This window comes from Madurella fahalii (genome assembly GCF_045866475.1).
Source record: "Madurella fahalii IFM 68171 DNA, scaffold_5, whole genome shotgun sequence".
NCBI classification, from domain to species: Eukaryota; Fungi; Ascomycota; class Sordariomycetes; order Sordariales; genus Madurella; species Madurella fahalii.
In genome coordinates this window covers 841,013-863,681 of record NW_027263975.1, presented here as the reverse complement: position 1 = coordinate 863,681, position 22,669 = coordinate 841,013, and the positions used below count along the sequence as shown (strand labels likewise).

Here is a 22,669-nt window from a genome sequence, read left to right as displayed (position 1 = left end):
GGCTTGAACCAGAGGGGAGCTCGAATCCAGTTCATGCTTCACAAGAAGGAGTATGACGGGGGAGGCATAAAAGGGGACGAACCATTAAAAGACTTGAAAACGCAATCAGCGAACTAGAGATTGGCATTACCCTGGACCTGGGCGCCAGCAGATCTGCAGACAGCCTCTTGATTGTAGAAGAGAAACAAAACTTCAAAGCTTCATTTTGAACCGGCACTAGCCAGATACCGTACACCATTTGCAAATCCATACTATCCATGATGAGCGGTGTCGCCAAGAAAGTCTTCCCGCCGGGCTCTTGGCCCCACAGCAAAGGGGACAAGGAGACAGCCGAGGACCGCGACCTCGCGACCCCGCGCTCGCAGCCCCCTCTGCCCAAGGACATTGGCGACATCGGCCGAGAGGCCAAACCGGAGGGCGGCGTTGGCTCTGAGAACATTTCGCAACAGAGCGGCGAATACACGCACAAGGAGCGCAATGCGCAGCGGAAGGCCGAGGACGGCGGGGAAGAGGAAGAGGAGGCACCAATCCAGATGAAAGACGACACTACGACCGTCCCAGGCACCAAGATGAAGGACGTCGATGCCAAGGAGGCGGAGCCCAAGGAAAAGGCTAAGGAGACCGACCATGTCTATGACGTGGAACAGACGCACGACAAGAAGCAGCAAGACGACGAACATGAGACAGAGACAGAGACTAAGAAAGGAGATGACGAGGAGATGGTTACAGCCCCCGTCGAGGCCGAGCATGGCACCACCACTACCACCACGACACTTACCGAGAAGGCCAAGCAGGCTTTTGACCAGGCCTCTGAGAACCAGCCTACAAACGACGCGCGAGACGCCTTCCTCAAAGCCGGCAGGGACCACCTGGCTTCTGTCTCAGAGATGAAGCAGAAGGAGACGCCTTCCGCTGACGTGCAGACCGAAGATCGGCACCAGTCGGAGATTCCAGAGGGCGAGGAGAAGCCCGGAGTTCTCCGTCAGGACGAACCGACCGAGACACAACAAGAGCAGACAAAGACTGAATCCGAGAAAGCCGAGCCCGAGCCCGAGGCTGCGGCGGAGGAACGCGACTTCTCCATCCTCAAAAACGGCACTGTCAACAAAGGCGGCAACATCGTCAACCAAGACGGCCAAGTCGTCGGCCGCGTGACCCAAGGCATCCTGCAGCATCTTATCGGCAAAAAGGTCGACGAGAAGGGTGATATTTGGAGCTCCGACGGCAAGGTAGTCGGCAAGGCCGAGGTCATCTCGGACAGCGAACGCGATGAGATGCTTAAGGAACCGTCCCCATTCGAGAGCTTCCCCGACGCCGTTGTCGACAAGGACGGCATGGTAGTCTCGAACGGAGAGCAGATCGGGAAGGTTGTCGAGGGGAATGTGACCGTGTTGCGCGGCAAGTCGGTGGACGCGGATGGTGATATCCTGGACAAGGGCGGGAATGTCATCGGCAAGGCTGTCAGATGGGAGCCGGAGCCGGAGCCGGAGCCGGAGCCTGAGCTCGAGGTGGACAAGTCTATCCTTGCTGGCAAGCGAGTGAACAAGGCGGGAAATGTGGTTGATAAGAGCGGCGTCATATTCGGCAGGGTCGTCGAGGGCGATGTAAAGAGGATGGTTGGCCGTATGTGCGACAAGAACGGAAATATCCTCAGCGAGAGCGGCGACATTCTGGGCAAGGCCGAACTCGTCCCCGAAGGCGAGCGCGAGGGGCTGAAGGAGGGCCCGTTTGCTGAGCTTGAGGGCTGCACAGTTGCCAAGGACGGCACCGTTGTCACGCCTGCCGGAGACATCGTCGGTAGACTGGTCAGCGGAGATGCCAAGATCCTGTTTGGTCGTGCAGTGGATGAAGACGGCGACGTCCTGGACAAGAACGGTAATACGGTCGGGAAAGCGGAGCGCTGGGAGCCCGAGGTTGTGGAGAGGAAGAAGAACCCCATGTGTGGCCGCCGCGTCAACCGCGAGGGCAACGTCGTCGACGAGGATGGTAACGTCATCGGCAAACTCACCTCTGGCGACTTGCAGAAATGCAGCGGAAAGGAGATTGATGACGACGGAGACGTCGTCGATTACAAGGGCAACGTCATCGGCCACTGCAACCTTATCGAGGACATCCCCAAGGAGCCTGAGGAGTCTCCTGAGGAAAAGGAGAAGCGGGAGCAGGCAGAGCAAGACAGGAAGCTCGCCATCCAGATGGCTGTTTGCATCGAGCAGTGCCTTGACAAGATCCGCCCCATTTGCAAGATGATCACAGAGGTTCGTCAGCTTAGCAGTCGGTTCATGGGAGCGTAGTAGCGATCACTGACACCGCACTAGAAAATCGACAAAGCCGAGCGCACACCCGAAGATGAGCGCGACGAGGAGCAGCTTGTCAAAGAGGTCCGGCCTCTGATCGAGGAGGGCGGCCGCATCCTCACCGAAGCCAAGGGTATCATCAAGGGCCTGGATCCCGACGGCAGGATCTCGGCCAATGCCAAGCACAAGACGGCGGCGCGCGAGGCCACTCCCGAGGAGTACCACCTCGCCGAGGTCCTCAAGGACCTCACTGGCGACGTGACGCAGTGCATCGACAATGCCAAGCGCAAGCTCGAGGACATGCCGCATGCGAAGAAGGAGCTGAACCCGCTTTGGGGACTGCTCAACGAGCCATTGTTCCAGATCTTGGCTGCCGTCGGCTTGCTGTTGACTGGCGTGCTGAATCTCGTGGGCAGATTGGTAAGTTCCGTCTGGCACTCTGGTACTGTTGTTGATCCAATGCTAACAGCCGTGTCTAGCTGAGTGGGCTTGGACTGGGTGGGCTCGTTGATGGGCTGCTTGGGACATTGGGCTTGAACCGTGTGCTCGAGAGCTTGGGCCTTGGCTCGTTTAGTCAAAGCCTCAAGAGTGGCAAGAAGAAGGGAGGCTTGCTGGGCGGTGTGTTGGGTGGCTGATGAGGTGCCTAGGAAAATACGAATGTCAGGGGATGTGGGGAGATTGTGATGGCAGCCGAAGGATTCTTCTATGCGTAGCTTATTGTAATGTGCCGTTTTTGTACCTAATGTGTCGTGGTGAAGGAGGAAAGAAGCAACAAACTGTGGGGCAATGAAACGTGCGACGGTACTGTACCAAATAAATGTCACATGTCCACGCATCACTGTGGCAGGGATCTTCGCGTTCTTTCCCTTTTTAAGATCGGGTGCCGGTTCCTCGGGCCCGACCAAGCCTTCCCTAAGTCCCTCCTGCCAGCGCCGATTCGCCGCGGACTCTCTCCACTGGAATGCTTCCTGTTCTACGTTTAACAATTCACCATTAGATCTCGTTTCCATATCTTCCACGTCTACATTTTGTTTCCATCTCATTCCGCTGCCATTGTTGCAAACCGCAGCCTGTATCCACTGTACAATACCATGCCGCGTCAGGCTAAACGATCCCGTGCGGCGGCCGGCTTGGGTGCGGACGACGCTGGGAGTGCCCGGCCGGCCAAATCAGCGCGCTATCCGTCCTCATCGCACAGCTCACAGCCATCTGCTCACGGGTCCAGCCAACCGTCTTCCATTGCCGCCTCCCATCTGCCCTCGAGCTCAGCTACCGTGCAGGCCTCCCCTGATGCAATCCAGCGGTTGACGTGGCAGACGCCTGCCTATGATGATGAGGAGCCTTCCACCCAGGACTTGACGCAGAGCGACGACGGCCCTGCGCACGAACTGTACGGGTCAATGGGTATGCATGGGTCCGTGTATCTATATGTCGTGCCGAGGCTGACGGCGGACAGAGGGCAAGATCGTGGGTGTAAGATATTACAACGGCATGGCTACCGCGGGTGAAGTGGTTGTTTGTAGGAGAGAACCCTCCAATCCGGTAAGTCAAGACATGCGTTCTGGTCCTAGCGCTTGCCAGCAGCTGATCCGCTGTCCCTCAGTACGATTCCAATGCAATTCGAGTGGACAATGTCCTGGGACACCAGATCGGGCACATCCCAAGAACGGTAGCCGCGAAGCTTGCCGGCTACATTGTAAGTCCTGAGACAGGAACGAGATCGCTTCCCGAATACTCACGTATTGCAGGACAGCGGTGACATCACCATCGAAGCCGTACTGATCGGCGAAAAGGGCTTTTATGAATGGCCCGTCCGTATATATATCTACGGAACATCCAATGCGCTTGGCCGCCGTAATCTGGAAGAACGCCTGAAGAAAGACAGGCTGATGAGTGCTGCTCAACTCAAGCAGACCCGGAAGGAGAAGGACCAGCCGCGGAAAGCTACGGGTTTGAAGAGCGGCAGGGGTACTGCCGGGTTCACAGCCGGTGAGCCAGAGATATCACTAGAGCAATTGGCCCAAATCAGCCAAACCGTGAACTTCCGTGGCGGCGGGGATATTGTCCAAACCTTGGCCATGGACGAAGACCATCTATCCAAGATGCCCGAAGCGGACCAACCAGATACCCTGCGAGCTACACTGCTGCCGTATCAGCTCCAAGGTCTTGCTTGGTTGACGGCGAAGGAGAGCCCTGCTTTCCCTGAGCCAGGTTCTCCCGATTCTGTTCAACTCTGGAAGCGCGATGCAAGAGGCAGGTATCTCAATATGGCCACCAACATCACCGTTGCGTCGCCTCCTGGTCTTCTCTCCGGCGGCATTCTTGCCGATGATATGGGTCTGGGCAAGACCCTTCAAGTCATCAGTCTGATCATGACTGGTGGCCCAGGGAGTACACTCATCGTCGCTCCAGTTGGCGTCATGAGTAATTGGGAGCAACAGATCCGGCGACACGTATCTGAGGAACACGCGCCGAAGGTGCTGATTTACCATGGTACCTCTCGACAGAGTGCCGCCGAGTCATTAAAGGATTACGGAGTCGTTATTACAAGCTACGGAACCTTGAGTAGCGAAGCGAACGGCGGTGCGCTGCCCAAGGTTCAATGGCGCCGTGTCGTTCTAGACGAAGGTCACACGATCCGTAACGCTAAAACCAAGGCGGCTGAGGCTGCCTGTAAGTTGAACGCGCAGTCGAGATGGGTTCTGACAGGGACACCAATGTAAGTCATAGCCGTGTCTAACCTCGAACTCCGCTGACACGGATGTTTCAGCATCAACAGCATCCGGGACCTTCACTCGCTTCTCAAGTTCCTACGGATCACTGGTGGCATCGAGCAGCCCGATATCTTCAACACAGTCATCACGAGACCGCTAGCTATGGGGGAACCACGCGCCGAAGCCCTCTTGCAGTCCCTTATGAAGGATCTATGTCTCCGCCGCAGGAAGGATATGAAGTTTGTTGACCTCAAGCTTCCACCTAAGACCGAGTACATCCATCGCATCACATTTTGGCCCGACGAGAAGAAGAAATACGAGGCTTTGCTGTAAGACCATTCCTCCCGGCTAATGCGACCATTGCTAACCGTTTCACAGTTCCGAGGCTCAAGGTGCTCTGGAAGAGTTTCAACGTCGGTCCAAGACGGGCCAGAAGGGTCGATTTCAAGGCGTCCTTGAGAGGCTCCTCCGCCTTCGTCAAACGTACGTGGCATGTCTCCCTCTCAGATTCCGGCCTACTAACAAGAGTAGATGCAACCATTGGACCTTGTGCAAAGACCGCATCACAGACCTTTTGAAACTTCTCGAAGAGCAAGGTGTTGTCCCGCTCAACCCCAAGAACAGGGTCCTCTTGCAACAGGCGCTCCAACTGGTCATAGAGAGCCAGGAAGACTGCCCTGTTTGCATGGAGCCAGTGACCGGCCCGGTGATCACACATTGCAAGCACGTCTTCTGCCGTGCCTGTATCTCCAAGGTGATCGAAATACAGCACAAGTGCCCCATGTGCCGTGCCGAGCTATCGGACGACAAGCTGGTCGAGCCTGCACCCGAACACTCGGCCGAGGAGGAAGAGGCGGAGCTCGACACAGAGACAAAGAGTTCCAAGACGGAAGCGCTTCTCAAGATCCTTCAGGCTACGCTGAAGAATGATCGCTCCAAGGTGATTATCTTCTCTCAATGGACGTCATTCTTGACCGTGATCCAGCGTCAGTTAGATGCAGTAGGATACACGTACACCCGTATCGACGGGAGCATGAACACGGCACAGCGTGATGCGGCTATCCAAGCTCTTGATCACGACCCCAACACACGCATTATGCTAGCCAGCCTGAGCGTGTGCAGCGTCGGCTTGAATCTCGTCTCGGCCGACACCGTCGTATTGGCTGACAGCTGGTGGGCCCCAGCTATCGAAGACCAAGCTGTTGACCGCGTCCACCGGCTTGGTCAAACCCGGCCCACAACCGTATGGCGTTTGGTGATGGAGGGCACCGTCGAGGAGCGTGTGCTCGATATCCAGGCGGAGAAGAGAGAGCTTGTGAACAAGGCGTTCCAAGAGAAGTCGGCCAACCAGAAGAAGACAGAAACGAGGATGGCGGATGTCTTAAAGTTGCTTGCTTGATCTGGGTGTATATTCTTGATGGGGATTCTAAGCGTCTGGTTCACCAAAATTGCCATCATCCAGAGCTGCTGGGATTTACGGTCGGAAATCTGAGGTTTGGTTGCATAACGGGGCACGTGGCGAGGAGCCGCCTGTCCATTGAAAACCAAGTTTGATGGTTCTCCGAGACCAACTACTACCAAGCTTTGTGGTAAATAATAGCTTAATATGGCTCAGGAGCCCCGAATACGAGTGTTGTAGTGTTAATCGAGGGGGGTGTTCTCCGTAACTTCAGTAGAAACGGAGCCATTCACAAAGGTTGCTTTCGGCCATGCGCGTATTTGGGTGGATGTTTTACACTTTTCATTCCCATCAATTGTCTAACACCTACCTATACCATATAGTAAGTAAGAGCTGTATCTAATGACGTCCTTAGAACGCGAGATACGCGGTAATAATACAACTAGAAGTAAAGGCAGCCTAATAAGAGGAGACAGGCCCTTGGCCAGACAACTGAAACCTACGTTTCAAGGCCGTGCCTCGCAAAGTCTCTAATCAGAGCTACCGCCGCTATCAATCCCATGCCGCTCTAACGGACCACCTCAAGAAACCAGCACCAAGTCAGACCAGCCTCCGCCGCCGCTCACGGCGAGACCTCTTCCAAGCCCTGGAAGTCGCAGTCACAGTCCCAGGAGCCGACGGCACCACCACCACCACCTTAGACCGGGAACCCGCGCCACCTTCCTCTCCACCTCCTTCCCCCGCTGCCCCAGAGACGCCGGCATTCGCCGCCCCCGGAATCTCCCCGGCCCCCGGCACCGGCGCATCCACCGCCGCCGCCTCCACGCCGGTAGCCGCCTCGGCCGGCGGGCCCTGCCACGCCCCGGACCCGCACCCCCGCTGGATGGGCCCGCACATGTCCCGCTCCCACACGCGGCAGCCCCGGCTGCCCGTCGGCGGCGCGCTCACGTAGCATTCCCCCGCTTGCCGGAAGCAGTCGGCCGACGACGCCCAGCAGCCGGCTTCGTCGGTATAGCGCGGCGGCGGCAAGGCGCACCAGTTGGCGTTCTTGACGAGGCAGGTGGGCGGGACGAGGCCTTCAGCCTGGGCGGGCTGCTGCTGCTTTTGCTGGTGGTGGAGTTTGGTGTTTGCGGTGGTGGTGGGGAAGAATACGGCTGGCCCGACCACCTCGTAATGGGTTGTCAGGGGATCGTCTTGGTAGATGTTGAAGGTCAGGCCTGGGTGGGCGGCGGCGACGTGGCCTGGGATGGAGACCTCCCTGTCCTTGGGGACGGTAAGGGCGTCACTGGCGGACGAGCCGTCGATGAAGAGCTGGGCGCAGTTGACGTAGAATTGCGGGTCGACGTAACCGCCCTGAGATACGTTTTGGAGTGTGAGAATCTCGGTGCGGGCAAGGTAGTAGCCTGTGGACAGTCCCGAGGGGAGGTTGATGCTCAGGAAGCCGTGATTGTTGTTGAGTTTCTCCGTAGCCCACTTTCCGGTGTTCTCGTCGTAGCCCTCGGCGTAGACCTTGAACCAGCCATGGCCAGCGGCCGAGTCGGTGGTCATGTTAGAGACAGGCTTGAGGTAGATGGCGGCTGAACCAAGATGGGAGTTGTCGATAACTCCGGGCTGGGAGGCGTCGGCCCAGGCACGGAACTCAAAGGTTAACTTGTCCCCGGCCGCGGCTGGGCAGGTAAATGCCACGGCGTGTTGGCCGTCTCGACCTGGACCATGATGTGTTAGCTTAACATCGTTGACAGGAATGGTGAGAAAACCCTACCGCAGGCCATGTCCGGGCTATCGAGACCAGCAATGGGGCTGGTACAGATGCTCCCAACCTTGGACATGCGAACACAGGTACCGTCGCCTTGGTTGACATCGTTGACGAAAAGAGTGGTGAACACGGTATGGGCTGTCGACAACGAAGGAAAGGCGGTCGCTAGACAGAGAGCGAAGAGAACGAGGGAGCGCATCTTGCTCGTAGTCTGTAAAGGCTGGCTACGTGAAAATTGGCAAGCGACTTGCGTCCAGAGAGTGAGAATGTTGAAGAGATAAGACGCAAAAGAAAGTATTGGTCGCTGTCGATGAAAAGTAGGAAAGGAATGAAGGATCTAAGTCGACAAAGAAAGCCAGAGCATGATAGAATATATAGACGATCGAAAAGAACGGCCGGTGAAGTGTCGTAAAATAAATCGGGTAGAACATCTGCATGACGTTCAGGTCTGTTCCCGAGGAGAAGAGAACAGGTGAGTTCTACGACCCGAGGTGGGGACTAACACCGTCGTGAAGGGGGTCTCTCTCATCTTAAAGAGCAAGCGGCGCGAGCAAAGAATCTCCCAATCGGTGAAGCTACTGCCAGAGAGAGTCAACACCATGAAACGAAAAAAACCGAGCCTCAAGTCCCATAGAGCTCCGCCCCTGACTGAACATATCCTCGTTAGTGGCTCCCTCGGGGCCCTTCATCTGCTTTATTGGAATGTGGGATGTTCCAAAGGTCAAAACCGCAGGAACTGGTGAATATCGATCCATCCTCGCTTTACATTCTGCACAACAGTTTGAGGCTGAGCTGTTCTCTCCCCCTTGCTTGCGTCGGAGTGGATAATTCACTCTACTAGGCTCGTGTGACGCTACCGATGGTTCGGAGCCCCTGCATGTCAGGTTTACGACAGATCGCAGATCGCAGATCGTCTGCCAAAGAGGCGTGTTTCGCAACTTTGCCCGATATCTGATTTGGCGGACAGTAGCCCTAGGCGGTTATGGAAACAAGCGCGGTGTTCGCTGACGGCAACATTTGACCTCTGCACCCGTGCTTGCCAGTAACTGCGGAGCATTGAATTGACCCAAAACCAAGACAGGCTGAGCCGGTGGCTCCGGATATATAACCCTCCCTTTCCAACACATGCATCCGTATACCCGCCAACGTGGTCCTCTATAGTACAACTACCGGTCCCCAACCCGTGAGACTCGCGGCTGGCAGCACAATTAGTTTGGGCTGTGGTCACACACACGGCCGGGCCGGACACCATGGTCTGTTACCAGAAGAATAGATGAGTGATAAGAGGAAGACCACGACAGGCCCGAAAAGTGCAGCGTTGCAGCTGAATCAATACTCGCAGCTACCAACCGAGGCTACACACATCGGGAGTGGAGATGAATTTATTCCTTCGGTCCGGCGTCGACCTAAGCCGGGAACGTGGGCCAATCAACCAAGTATACACCGCTCTATGCAGCCGCAGAGTGCCTGGTCTTCGACGTCTCGTACATGCGTGGTTGTATTTAGTACATTATATGGTACACATTTCGTTGCTTCATGGGTATCTTTTTCGGGGTTTTATTTCTTTACTCATTGATCTTGGCCAGGATCCTGGAAAAACACGCCTACGTCAGCATTGAACACTCCGTGACACAATATCATTGGCGGTGTGTACTTACTCGCTGTCCCGGAAGAGGTGATACTCCTCCTCGCCAACCTTGACCGGCGAACCGCCGTACTGCAGGGCACTTGGTTAGCTGGTCCATGATACATCAAAGCTAACCGGATAGAGAGGGCAGCCATCATACCTGAGGAATCAGCACCCTGTCGCCAGCAGACACGCCCATGGGCACGCGCTTGCCGTCCTTGTCTAGGCCGCCGGGGCCGACAGCCAGCACCTTGGCCTCGTTGAGCTCCTTGACGCTCGACTCGGGCAGGAAGATACCGCTAGCCGTCTTGGCCTCGGCCTTGATGCGCTGCACGAGCACACGGTCGAGGAGGGGGACGAGCGACTTGATGGAGCGGAGCGTGGTGGCCTAACATTCGACGGTCAGTATCGCTGCAATCATCAAGCCTGGCCGGGCCGGATTCGAGGCTCCACGGCGACGTGGTCGAGCTATCGAGAGCTTCCCGGCAGAAGAGGTAGGAAACAACCGGCTCACCATTGTGTTGAATTGGTGCGTTGCGTGGGGAGCAAAGCAATTCTGATGTTGTGACTTCGTTGGGGGGGGGGGGAAATAGCGGATTGCGCAGAGAGGAAGATGGAGAGAGGATGTTGGCTGGGGAGAGAGCTTCGTTTTCAATTGACAATTGAAAGCGGATCACGGACCTCATGGGAGCTTCCAAGACCATCTAGAAAGTCGCCAATTTTTTACCGGGCCCCGGCCGGACCGGCCAATGACGGCGGACGGCTCGTTCCAGCCCGCCGAGGTGCGCCCTAGGCCGAATCCGGAAGCCGTCGTCCAGTTTGATTGGCTGGGAGACAGCGGCTGCCAGAACACACCTCCAGCTTGATCATCGATGGAACGACATAGAAAAAAGATGGAGATACTGACAGTGCACACTAAGTCTTGCAATAAGTAAGAAACAAACGATTGCTTTTAACATGTTTCTGCCGTGCACATGAGATAACTATGCCAAATTTTCTTACAAAATAAATCATCTGTCCTGTCTCGTGTTGAGACATGTACGCCGAGCTTAAGCTATTTTCTATTTTTACTATCTGTATAATAATGCCTTGTCGACCTATTCATGCAAGTGATCAAACGTCTATTAGCATCCCAAGTTCCCCCCATTGAATTACCCTGCTACTGGAGCCTTGCAGTTTTATCATGGCGAACGGACCTGCGTAACGCCTCCCCCAGAGAGAAACCAGGTCTAATGCGCCAGAAAAGGAAAACGCCCGCTTCAGGTCACAACAGAAAAGTACCTCGGAGAATGAAGTAAACGGTGTAGGGCTGGCTCTCCACGCTCCCATATCCTACACAGCCGTAGGAAGAGTCAACCAGCTAAGGATCACAACTTTTCTGTCCCCGCCCCATCGCCCTATCGCCCCAACTCGCAAATACGCCTTCCCATGCCCCGTCTTTTCTTCCCAACCCCGCCATGGGCCGATTTACTTATTAGCCGGCGACGAAGGAGGCTCCAACACATGCGTGTGGTCCTCGGCATTCACCACGTGTCCCGGTTCAATCTGTCGACAGATGACGGAGTCGGCCACCCACGGATCATCTAAGATGTCGTGCATCTTGGCGCGCTTCTTAGGATCTAGCTCGAGCATGCGCCCGATAACGTGTCTGCTTTCTCTGGGGAGAAGTCGGAGGATTCGCCATGGGCCCCGGACCACTTCCTTCTTTTCCGCCGGCGGCTGGGTAGAGCCGCCGTCCTGGACTGTTATCGTCGACGCTCTTTGAGAGCTGGCTCCGTGCGGTTCTCTGTCGGCATTGTTGCGAACGCCCTGCGGGTAAAAGTCTCTCGCTGGAGTGTCGCTTAATGCTGACGTAGAACTCGAAGGCGGGAGGAGCAGCTTCTTAGGATCGTGGCCTGGCGTTGGCTCAGCGGCGAAGAGCTTGAACGAGCTGTCGGAGAGCCGGGGAAGTTTCCAAGGGAATCGCCTGAGCGTCATGCAGCAGTAGATGATGGCCAGCGACCAGATGTCTACCGCCTGCGGATCGTACTTCTTTTCATCGTACACTTCTGGCGCGAGGTACGGGTCCGAACCCACAATTCCTGTGACACCTATTAGCACCCTTGCGCCCTGGTTGACTCGCAATATGAGCTGCTCACCTGACGCAAGGACAATACCAGTCTCGAACGGGTACTTAAAGACGTGGGCACTGCCAAAATCAATAATCTTCATGATTCCGTGCTCGCTGACCACCACGTTGTCAAGCTTCAGGTCCCGATGGGCCAGACCCATGCTGTGGAGGTATGTGACACCGCTGAGGATCTGCAAGAAACAGCAGCTGATCTCTTCCCGGCTCATCTTTCCGGTCATGACGATGGCAAAGAGGTCGTACGGAGCATACTCCATCACCTCGTACCACTTGCCCCGTTCCTGGACTATATCAAGCGTTTCGATAATGTTGCCGTGATGCAGAGAAGAGCCCATGCAGTACTCGGCCGTTAGCTTCTTGACGTACTCACGCTCCGTTTCGTATGAGTGGCGAGGACGGAACTCTTTCACGGCGAAAACAACGCCATCTTCAGCGCGCTTCATCAGTCTCACAGACCCGCCCGCCCCGGCACCCAGGACTTTCCCAAGCTTTCCGTACTTGGATGAGAGGCCGTGGTCATCGCCGAATGGGATCTGCGCCGACTTGGAGCTGGGCGGCGTCTTCGTATCGGACCTAATGGATGCGGCCGGCGATGCGGTTCTTTTGGATTTGTTGCTGGGGCCCAGCTTGAAAAACCTCTTCAAGTCGGCCATGGAGTTGTTCCTGTTGTGGACAAGACCTTCGTCCGACCTTCGTTTGTCCCCCAAGACTTTCGGGAGACTGATAGTTGACGAACTCGGGGAGCCCTGTTTCTTCTTTCGCGAAAAGATGAATCGGGAATCGATGCCTTTCTGTGCTTGCCGCTTATTTGCGGCATACGGATCGTTGGCTTCTCCGGGCGGCGGTACCTGCCGGGTGTAGAATTGTGAGGCAGTTAGTGCTCTTGACGGACTCGAATCACGGGACGGCGGGACCGAGCTAGCGGGCGAATTCGAACCGCTTCCAGCACCGACCGAAAACAATCCTTTACGATGACCACCGAGCGTTGCTTGTGTTTGCTCTCTTCCGTCTGCGGTAGCGGGCCGTCGCGAGGCACGGTCACGATCCGTCGATATAGGATGGGGAACGGAGAGGCGGGCAGAAACGGGCGAAGGAGGTTCATGGATCGAGTCCTGGGGCGTGATGATGTCAGGAGCACGGCCGCGATCGTGGGTGTCTGGGGGCTCTCGTTTTGATCCCGCTTCGGCGGAGTCCGTTCCAGCCGGCGTAAGAGGCGGGGAATGCATATCCGGGATCCGTGGGCTGGCGTTCAGGCGCGGTGAGCTGTGGCTCGCCGAGTTCTGAGTTGGTTGACGGCTAGGTTCTCGCGACTCATCGTCACGGGAGGTTGTCTAGGGGTTGCGAGGTTAGTTCGGCGTTCAGTAAAACATCGCGCCAGCGAATAGGGAGTGCGCCCGGGCGATATGAGGCGGGTCGGTGGCTTGAAAGGGCGAGAGTGGGATACACAATCCCAATTCAGCCTCCCAAGACACAACAAAGAAACCGAGCTCAACAACGTCAATGGCGAGCAGAGGCCCGATAGCCTGGAAGCAGCAAAATACGTACTCTTGATGGGGGCAGAGAGAAGGCCTCATACGAGAATATGTTCATTCTACGTTCCTGCAGCGGACAGGCCCGCAATCTGTTGGATAGATCGCGAATCTGCTCCGGAGTGACTTGGCCGGGCTCTCCAAGCGAGACGCCGTCGGCGGGTGGAATGGCCGTCGATATCGCATCATCAGGGGTAATCTCTTCGATGGTCGACTTGAAGCGTACGGCAGGCGGAGATTGGGATTGCTCGTCGTTCTGGTTGTTCTGGTCGGTCTGAGCATCTGTTTCGATTCGGGTCGAGTCTGTATTTCGCCAATCAATGTTAGCAGGAGAAGGCTTGCGATTGCTTCAAACGACGGGGCCCGGCGAATTGCACCGAGACTGGTGCTCGACGTGGGGGTTGTATTGAGGGGCAATTCTTGCTTGTTATTTTTTTATATTTTTTTCCTCTTTACCTTCTGTCCGAAGCTCCTGGAAGCCGTCGCGCTTTTGAACGCTGGTCGCCATATCTGCTGCTGACACACCGGACGCTGTGAATGCCAGAAAAGTTGCACCTCGGCCGAGGGAAAGAGCGAAGATAGGTGCAAAGACTTAAGAAAACACTGAAGAACAAGATGATCTGGGACAGATGACGGCTGCGCCTAAGCAAGTCTGCTACGAAGCCGGTGCGACGGTGGGGCTGCGCTACTTTGCGGGTACTTGCTGCAACGTGCGGCGACGCCGGACGTTGGCCGACATCTGCGGGAGGCGCGGGTACCGTCAAGGCCCGCTGTGGTAGACCCAGGCCGGCTTGTCCCAACATTTTGGTTTCCTTGGCGGCTATTTCCGGGACAGAGGGTGGATCCCATTCAGGTTTGTCCGAGACTGTACTGTACTGGCCTTTACGGGAGTACCCGGCAATGTAGTAGCATTGCCGGCAAACTTTTGTTCTGTATGCCAATGACTCGCAAGCCGAGTTTCACTACACTCTCCATGGAGTCATACGGCCAGCACTAGAACTCGGCTTCAGGGAGGGGCTGAGAGGGGCTATGGCTCGGTGGATATTACCGAGTTACTTGGTATGGGCTGTGATAGTCCTGAACACGGAAGGTGGGTTCCTTTGGGGCAGATCCCGTCAGCAGCTTTATCGACCATTCTCCCCACCGGATTGGTGCAACCGATAACTGTTCAATGCACGCAAGGCTCACACGTGCTGGTGGAATGGCAGTTGATTTATGGAGATAATTCATGATCCTCATGAATCCGAGCACACCCGGGAGGCTCGGAGTTCGGAATGCTTGACGACGCCGGTTGACCCGACAATCTATAGATTACGACACAGCGCCACTGGCTTCCGTCAGGGCCCACTCGTACCCGACCTGCCGTGGCGGCAATCCCAGACCGGCCCGTGCTACCGATGCCGAAGAATCGCATGGAGCGCTTCGCAGCCGCTTCGACTCGCATCTAGCAGCACAACTATACGAGACGTGTCCCGCACCTTTTTGCGTTGGGCTGTGGCAGCGAGCAGAATCCGTGGCGACTTCTTGTGAATGGAGAACCGCGCGGGTATGCCGTTGAGCTACCCAGACGCTTTCGTCTCAACGGGTTCCTGGTATATTTATAATACAATGATATATGTACAGAGCTGTAGAGACGGGCAGCCGTGCCACAATTACGGCCATACCGCTGGATGGTACTCCCGCCCCAGCTCCTTCAGAAACAACCGTAACGCCCTATGCTCCCAGCCGAATCATAGACACCGACGGCCTTCTAGCCTCTAGGGAACAACTGCGACGCCCATCGACTTCGCCTGGAAGATGATGGACCTGCAAAGTCCTTCAAGCGACAGCCCGGAAAGTCGTGTTTCGGATTGCTTGATCTTTGCGATCTCGTAGACGTGCTTGAGGCTCACTGTACCGATCGTCTCCTTGCCCGGATTGCCCGCTCCTTTCCTCTTGCCTTTCTTACCCACCGGCGCCTCGGCTGCGTTTAGTAGGAGCCAAGATGTTTGCGGTGTCCGGATCTCGAAGTGGAACGTCCTATCCGGCCTGACGGTTACCCGGACCGGCATCGGGGTGCCGGGGTTGATGTGTTGTGTCCTAGCATTGAATTCCTGCATGCGCGCATCAGCGCACATTGTCCTCCGAGTCTCTCACATCCAACCAACCTTGCAAAAGTCCATTGATTTGATACCCTTGCTGCCGAGTGCCGGACCGACTGGAGGGCTAGGACTCGCTTGGCCCGCTCCGACGATGATTTTGACAACCTGGTCAACGCCGCCCGCAGCGGAGCGTGCTTTGGACATTTTGTCGGCCGGATGTGCAAGTCTCGGGGGTATCGACCACGGCAACGAAGAGCAAGTGTAGGGCGGGCTCGTTTGTTCGTGTGCTGTTTGTTAGGATTGCATCGGGTTCTCAGGCGCTGGCGGTGGCCCCAAGTCGTCGACGGGACCTGGGAGGGAAGCTAAAAATTTCGGCCGTTACGCTGCGATGATCCGAGAGCACCAGCCACTCCAGTCCCTTGCAAATTCCCCATTGCAAGCAGGTATCCCAGCCACAATCCCCCACACAAGCCGTGCCGCCCCCTGCCGAGGCTGCCCTGTGCGTTGGGTGGATTAACACCACTGACGTCCACGAATGCCTGCTAAGCGATTCCCCGAGCCCAGTGAGTTTTAGCGTTCTAGCTCGTGTCACTTGCCTTCCGGTCTGCTGTTGGAAAGCAGGCAGTCCTTCGACAGCGGTGAACGAACGCATTTGGCTCGATTTCTCACGCAACCCTTCAGCGATTCTTGAGCCTTCCGGCATTTCGGACCTCAAGATTTCCAACATGTTCAAGTGGGCGCAACAGACGTAAGAATCCAGGGTCCAATACCCCACCTTGCCCTCCCATGGTTCTGACTTGCTCCTCGTCAGGCTCGCCAACGTTGCCGGCACCCAGGAGCCCATCTATGGGCCCTCCGCCATCAAGTCGGTCGCCGAAGAGGCCGAGGCAACACCCTATACGGAACTCACCCGTGATGACATGAAATGGCAGGCGATGGACTCTACCTGCGTCGAGACGCAGACCTTCTACTTCATGTCGGAAGGGGGCAAGCTCGCCTTCGCCCAGGTCCTCTATAGTAACGTGGCGTACGGTTCTGCTGCCCACCTATCCAGCTCGCATATACTGATCTTCCCAAAGCGGCATCCGTGTAACCTGCCAGTTCAACTGCAAAATCTTCAACCTGGACGGCTCGGAACCTCACCTGTGGTGCTCGACACCGCTGCAGAACCATGACTTTAGCGAGGATAAGTTGAGCTTCTACGCCAACGACTGCGCGGTCGAGCTCTCGGAGGATGGGACAACATACACAATCAAGTCCATGAACGACGAAAGAGCCATCGTTAACCTGACCGTCCGACGGACCGCCCCAGGATTCCAGTGTGGCAAGACAGGCAAGACGCTGTTCGGCACTGACCTGTCCAACCCCTGGGGTTCCATGCGCCACGCCTTCTGGCCCAGATGCGCCGCTGAGGGAACCATCACGACCAGGGAAGGTCCCATCGACTTCAAGGGCAAGGCATTTCTTTCCCATGCGCTGCAGGGGATGAAGCCGCACCATGCTGCAGCCAAATGGAACTTTTGCAATTTCCAGGGCCCAACTTATTCGGCCATCCTCATGCAGTTCACGACCCCTCCGTCGTACGGCTCGACAGTGGTAAACGTGGGCGGTATCGTCAAGGACGGCGAAATCATCATGGCTGGCTGCAAGAATGCCGTGACCCATGTTCAAGCAAAAAGCGACAGCGAGAACGACTGGCCGGAACCGACGACTATTAAGTTTTCGTGGGCCGGGGCGACCAAGGACGGGAAGCCGGTGGAGGCTGTAGTCGAGGGAGGCCTCGAAGAAAGGCTGGACAGGATAGACGTCATGGCTGAAGTTCCGGGCTTCGTGAAGAAGATTGTGGCCGGTGCCGCTGGCACGAAGCCGTATATTTATCAGGTTCGCCATCTCCTCCGCTCATGATTTTTGTGTTGTTAACATAGGATCATCAGTACTCGCCGCAAAAGACGAAGCTGTCGTTGAAGCTCAACATTGGCGGTGAGGAGGTTGTCGAGGAGGGTTTTGTTTTCAGCGAGGCAACCTTCATTTCAGAATAAGCGGTCACAACCTTGGGACAGCGAAGATTTGGGTATTCTGACTGTAAAAGTAATTGTCAGGATCGGCGTTGAGAGATGGTTATGGGTAGAGCCTGGTCACTCGTTAGACTTGCACCGTGGACACGGAAGCCGGAGCGGATTGCATGGCGACATTCTGGAGACTTACGGGTTGTTGAATAATGACGAACCTCCGGACCATAGGGCCATAAGATCAGGCCTCTAATATAATTGCTTCGGCAAAAAGCGGGTTTGGGCAAACATCTCGGTCGGCCACCCAACCCGAGACAAAGTTTTGGAGCACCCAGAAACTCGGTGCACGCGACAACAGCTCCAAAGTTGGCACGAAACTTGTTTTGTCCTTCCAGCCAATTGCACCCACTCATTTTGAAGACAAAAAGATTTATTTCAACCTTCAAGTTAATCGTCGTCGCTTCGCACGGGCCATATCTTCCATTTACAGCAGAGAATTTCCATCGCACGCGACCCCACTTCCGCTTCGCAGAGCAAGCCACCTCACGCCTTCAACCTTGGTCGCTGGAAAATCGACTGGTCGAGCAACAACTTCCATCGTGAACTGCAGATTGATCGAAATAAATGCCACCAACGATTCCCCAACGCGGCGGTCCCAGCGGCCTGAAGGGCCTAAAGCGACCGGGCATGGGCGTGGCCGGAAAGTCGCTGGGAGGCAAAGTCGGTGCCAAGCGCCACAGGTAAATACAGTTATCTCTTTAGCATCGCCATGAATCACGAACGCGCAGTTCGCTAATCCCCGGGCCTTTAACACAGGAAGATTATCAAGGACTGCATTCGTGGCATAAGTAACGCAACCCACCTTTTCATTTCCCCGCCGATATTGTTGCTGATCATTTTCTCCAGCCAAGCCCGCTATCCGGTAAGAACAGGGACTGCTGCTGTCTTGAGTTGCCGGCAGTTTGCTCGACTTTCCCGAGCACCTTACTCTGGCCTTTATCGAACTTTTCCCTAGGCCATCCTATCAACAACTTCGCTCTGAGCCGCTATCTGCGGGTATCCCTGCTTTCGATCCGCTGCTGACCCGAGAACAGGCGTCTCGCCCGGCGTGGAGGCGTGAAACGTATCTCGGCCGGTATATACGACACGGTCAGAGAGGCGTTAAAGACACGCCTGACCATGGTATGCCCAGTCAGAATCTTATTTAGCTCTCCACCAGGTCCTAACGTCTCGCAGATCTTGCGGGATTGTGTTACATACACAGAGTACCGCAACGCCAAAACTGTGACGGTTAACGATGTAAGCGAACGATACATCTAACCCTGGGCCCTCCAATGCTAACTAATCTTTAGGTGATCTTTGCCCTCCGCAGAATCGGGAAACCGATCTACGGCTTTGATCCCGAGACCTGGACCCAGCCGGTCAAGAAACAACATGGCCCGGTGCCTCATGATGCGGATGACTGAGGCTCGGCAAGCCTTAACCCAAAAGTCATCTGCCTGCTCAATTTTCTTTTTTCCCTCCATTTTCCCCCCTGTCTCTTGGCACCATGGGTCAAGGTCTGGTCTGGTTGTGGGTTGTATGAGGGCTTAGAGCTGCCCCAGGTTCTGATACCCACATCGGTTGTTTTTCTTTTCTCCTCTCTTAGACCGAGGAGGAGTTCATGGCATGGAAGGTTTCGGAGTGTCACGTAGAGGTCTGGGAGGGAGTGTTCTATGTACAACATATGCGCACAAGCAAGTGACCATTTCGGTCACGAAATAGATAACGGTAGCACGAAATGGAGTTGCTCCACGATCTGCTCTCGTCAAACAGATACTACGAGGGACCGCCCTCTCGATGTCATTTCACGTGCTGCCAGCAGGAACTGCAAAACCTGCCTTCTATCACTGTCGAGATCGGCAGCCTGGAGCGTGATGGTTTGGACAGACCCCTGACAACCACACCTCAACATCACCGGCGTATGTCAGGTCGGAGTTAAAGCAGACGCCTTCCCAAGGTATCATTTAGCGAAAGTCTATATGGTATCTTTGTATGAGTGTGGTCATCAAGCATTCATCAATCTTGTCATCGTCGTTGCCTTGCTGTACCTTACCAACGCCATACCCGCAACCAAAAGCAATGCTGCCAGCTTCAAACCCCAACCACCCGAAGCAACAACACAATCCAAACCGTGTCCAGCTCGGAAGCCTCGCATCCCCTCTCTACCACTCCCTAAGCCCCTGACGAACCAAGAGAGGACATTCACCTCCGTCTCGCCGCCTCCCACTCCGCCAAAACCTCCTCCAACGCCCTCGCCGCCGCCATCTCCCTCTTCCTAAACCACCTATTGAACAGCTCCGGCAGCACGACGACGCTGTTGGCGTGCTCCCTCGCGAACCCGACCCGGGCATCCCGCCCGCACCGCTCCCGCGTGACGCGCACGGCCTCGCGGAGCATGTCCCCGCCCACGCCGCGCCCGCGGTACCGCAGCTTGGTGGTCCACGCGCGTATTACGCCCTTGCCGCCCTTGCGGCCGGCCGACTTGGCGGCGCTGCTGTTTTGGCGGTGGTGGGATCTCCGCCGGCCGACGCCGCCGCCGCCGCCGCCGGAGCCGCTTGTTGATGAGCAGGCGGAGGACACGGACGAGGACGAGGAGGAATGTTGGTGCGAAGACGGCCGCTCCAGCCGCAGCACCAGCGCGCCGACCAGGTCGGCCCCGAACCGCGTGCCGATGACGAGGTCTTGGTCCGTGAGGAAGTCCCAGGACAGGGCCTCGGCCGCGCGCAGGTAGCCGGAGGTGAGGTAGCGGATGGCGAGAAGGTACGCCGTGACGACGCCGCTGACGAGAATCAGCGTTGTGCCGAGATCCGGGTGCTTCTGGCCCCAGGCATGGCGGGAGATGGCTGCGAGCACGGCGAGCAGCACGGCGAGCGGTATGGGGTGGAAAATGACGTGGAAGGCTGCTTGCTGGCGCTGCTGGGCGATGCTATCCGCTACGAGCTTCAGGGCGGCCCCCTTGTCAGCGGGAGTGGTGAGGATGTCGAGGGAGAGCGGGGGGATGTCGCTGTCGAGGGCTGCTAAGGGTGAGTTGGCTGCCAAGGGGGACGGGGAGGGTGGTGGAAGGTTTTGCGATGGGTAAGGTCCGAGGTTGGGTGACGAGACATTGGAGGACATTGCCGAGTGCGGGAGGACAAGGTTCGCTCGAAGAAAGGTGAAGAACGCTGGCTCATATGTGTTAGTAGCTTGATCTAGCTTGGCTCGCTCTGATGTAACGGTGGGATGGTGATGTTTGTGATTGCCCCGCACCCCCTTTTCAACCCTTCGTAATACTGTAGAATATTAAACGATACCCAACGAAAAGCGAGGGCAGGAAAACATGTACGTCCCGATTTACTGCACGAGATTCACGCTGGAGGTTTGGATCTCTGCATCACGGCGATCGAATTTTCTCGGCCTAGACGCTCCCAAAGCGGGCAAGATGCGCGACAAGGATCAGATAAAGCAAAACGGTAGGAACTTACCAGTACTGGTCTTCAGAGCAGGCATCGAGTTGATCCTGTCAACAATGGTGCTGGTGTGAGAGGCGCTCAAGTCGAGCTCGGTGACGACGCCCGAGCTGTCCATGTCTCGGACGCGGGGCCGGCACCGCTACGAATTCCACGTCGGAGCTCCCCGTTCGATGCCGTAGCGGTTGGGTCCCGGTGTGTTGGAAGCGAGAAAGCGGGTAAAGCTGTTAAAGTCAGGTTGCAACGGTTGGGGTACAGGCGCTGTCGATTCTCCGCCTCGTCAAATCTCCACTATCCGTTGGGCAGAGGATTTTGACGATGTAGATATTGCTGGACGTGGACGATTATACAGAGGGAGAGACAGACCGGAGTCTGGCAGGGTAGGAATGGGCCAACCTAAAGCCAGGATACGTTTTGGGATATTGCCGAATAATACAGGTTCAGGCAAGGTGTTGTACATCGGATTGATTAAGTGGAAGCAGGCGATAAGCACAGCGGCTCGCGGGACAAGGACAGAACAGGCTTGAAATCTGTGGCGACCGCTCCAGGGGCCATCCGGAGCCATCCAGTGACCCTAGCGATGTGCAGATCGATCTGTAGACGGGTTGGCGACTGGCACCCCCCTCATGCATCGCGACCCCGCCCAAACACACCCGTCACGGGTATCTCAAACTGCTTCCCCTCAATCGGGGGTGGATTGTCGCTGATAAGGCTGCTAAGGGACCACCCCCATGCGTGACCCCGCCCAACCGCAGCCTGTTGCGACTCCTACCATGCGTAAGCCTCTGTTTTATATGAAACCGCCCAAGCAGAGCACTGTGGGGTTGATGATCGCAATAGTGCAGCATCGGCTACACCGAAAACTGAAGGCAAAATAGAGAAAAGACAGAAAATTTTGCTGAGCGAGGAGCCCTTGTTTCGTTTGTACCCTCGCTCCACCGTTTGTCGTCGCCGATCGGGCGGGTCACGCACATGAGAGCGACCGATTCCATCCGCCGGTGAGTCACCTGAGCAGTCCAAGTTGAAGGCCAGTATCAACCCGCACTCTATTGGAGCATCGCTTTGGAATGCTGCATGGCTTCATCCATGGCTCCCCAACCTGACGCCACAAGGAGAGCAGCTGTATCGGGCTTCCCTCTGTGCTGCGGGAATTTCAGCAGGAGCTGCCAAAACAACACAAAAATTCCTCCAGTGCCGTTCTTCGACGCCATAGCTCGTCGATGGCCAGTCACGAAACTATCAGAAGAATATTTGTGAAGGCACTGAAAGCACCGGATTAGTTGAAGGAAGCCCGCCGCTCTGTGCCACTTCGGTACGACTCGTGGCTCTGGCGAAAACGCGGCGGAAGTGTGACAATGGCTAGCTCACTCGGTCCCGGAAGATCCCGACTCCCAACCAAAAATCGCTAAGCCCAGCTGACCGATTGACCAGGTTATTAATAATACGGCCCCAACTCATTGTCACTGTGGGCCTGCTCTTTTTACGCCTCGTTGGCCAGGAGCGCAACCAGACGACCTCTAGCAGCGCTGAGTGGCCTTTTGGCGAGGAATTGGATGCCGGAGGAACTCGGCATGATTGACGTCTTCGTATCTTCTTGGTTCCTACCTTTCCCTATGACTTGTTTCAGCGTGGCTGTGGCTTGTT

At 56.1% G+C, this 22,669-nt stretch overlaps 9 protein-coding genes across 9 annotated transcripts; 4 read left to right on the top strand and 5 right to left on the bottom strand.

Moving 5' to 3' along the window:
• Nucleotides 1-260: 260 nt before the first annotated feature.
• On the top strand, nt 261-2,929 carry MFIFM68171_08812 (LEA domain-containing protein; the record flags this gene model as incomplete). The annotated part of the gene is made up of 3 exons (XM_071064231.1): nt 261-2,255; nt 2,316-2,714; nt 2,774-2,929. 3 exons carry the CDS (start codon nt 261-263, stop codon nt 2,927-2,929), a joined length of 2,550 nt encoding a protein of 849 aa, XP_070920332.1.
• A 456-nt stretch (nt 2,930-3,385) lies between these two features.
• MFIFM68171_08811 (Rad5-like protein (SNF2 family domain-containing protein)) lies at nt 3,386-6,407 on the top strand (the record flags this gene model as incomplete). The annotated part of the gene is made up of 7 exons (XM_071064230.1): nt 3,386-3,698; nt 3,751-3,836; nt 3,898-3,990; nt 4,043-5,013; nt 5,065-5,337; nt 5,387-5,491; nt 5,540-6,407. The coding sequence occupies 7 exons, from the start codon at nt 3,386-3,388 to the stop codon at nt 6,405-6,407; spliced, it is 2,709 nt and encodes a 902-aa protein (XP_070920331.1).
• Nucleotides 6,408-7,007: 600 nt separating this feature from the next.
• Nucleotides 7,008-8,362, bottom strand: MFIFM68171_08810 (Putative endo-beta-1,4-glucanase D; the record flags this gene model as incomplete). Its single annotated transcript, XM_071064229.1, has 2 exons — nt 7,008-8,113; nt 8,170-8,362. The coding sequence occupies 2 exons, from the start codon at nt 8,360-8,362 to the stop codon at nt 7,008-7,010; spliced, it is 1,299 nt and encodes a 432-aa protein (XP_070920330.1).
• Nucleotides 8,363-9,728: 1,366 nt separating this feature from the next.
• hsp10 (mitochondrial heat shock protein Hsp10) lies at nt 9,729-10,307 on the bottom strand (the record flags this gene model as incomplete). The annotated part of the gene is made up of 4 exons (XM_071064228.1): nt 9,729-9,753; nt 9,822-9,880; nt 9,951-10,178; nt 10,305-10,307. 4 exons carry the CDS (start codon nt 10,305-10,307, stop codon nt 9,729-9,731), a joined length of 315 nt encoding a protein of 104 aa, XP_070920329.1.
• Nucleotides 10,308-11,257: 950 nt separating this feature from the next.
• On the bottom strand, nt 11,258-13,955 carry NPR1 (Nitrogen permease reactivator protein; the record flags this gene model as incomplete). The annotated part of the gene is made up of 4 exons (XM_071064227.1): nt 11,258-11,871; nt 11,929-13,249; nt 13,464-13,750; nt 13,904-13,955. The coding sequence occupies 4 exons, from the start codon at nt 13,953-13,955 to the stop codon at nt 11,258-11,260; spliced, it is 2,274 nt and encodes a 757-aa protein (XP_070920328.1).
• Nucleotides 13,956-15,204: 1,249 nt separating this feature from the next.
• On the bottom strand, nt 15,205-15,732 carry MRPL19 (mitochondrial 54S ribosomal protein uL11m; the record flags this gene model as incomplete). Its single annotated transcript, XM_071064226.1, has 2 exons — nt 15,205-15,540; nt 15,595-15,732. 2 exons carry the CDS (start codon nt 15,730-15,732, stop codon nt 15,205-15,207), a joined length of 474 nt encoding a protein of 157 aa, XP_070920327.1.
• A 521-nt stretch (nt 15,733-16,253) lies between these two features.
• On the top strand, nt 16,254-17,567 carry SVF1 (Putative cell survival pathways protein; the record flags this gene model as incomplete). The annotated part of the gene is made up of 4 exons (XM_071064225.1): nt 16,254-16,276; nt 16,340-16,555; nt 16,608-17,409; nt 17,454-17,567. The coding sequence occupies 4 exons, from the start codon at nt 16,254-16,256 to the stop codon at nt 17,565-17,567; spliced, it is 1,155 nt and encodes a 384-aa protein (XP_070920326.1).
• Nucleotides 17,568-18,161: 594 nt separating this feature from the next.
• Nucleotides 18,162-19,003, top strand: AHSB4 (Histone H4; the record flags this gene model as incomplete). The annotated part of the gene is made up of 6 exons (XM_071064224.1): nt 18,162-18,277; nt 18,354-18,385; nt 18,444-18,459; nt 18,632-18,719; nt 18,774-18,836; nt 18,890-19,003. 6 exons carry the CDS (start codon nt 18,162-18,164, stop codon nt 19,001-19,003), a joined length of 429 nt encoding a protein of 142 aa, XP_070920325.1.
• Nucleotides 19,004-19,781: 778 nt separating this feature from the next.
• Nucleotides 19,782-21,143, bottom strand: MFIFM68171_08804 (Acetyltransferase; the record flags this gene model as incomplete). Its single annotated transcript, XM_071064223.1, has 2 exons — nt 19,782-20,740; nt 21,041-21,143. The coding sequence occupies 2 exons, from the start codon at nt 21,141-21,143 to the stop codon at nt 19,782-19,784; spliced, it is 1,062 nt and encodes a 353-aa protein (XP_070920324.1).
• Nucleotides 21,144-22,669: the final 1,526 nt, after the last annotated feature.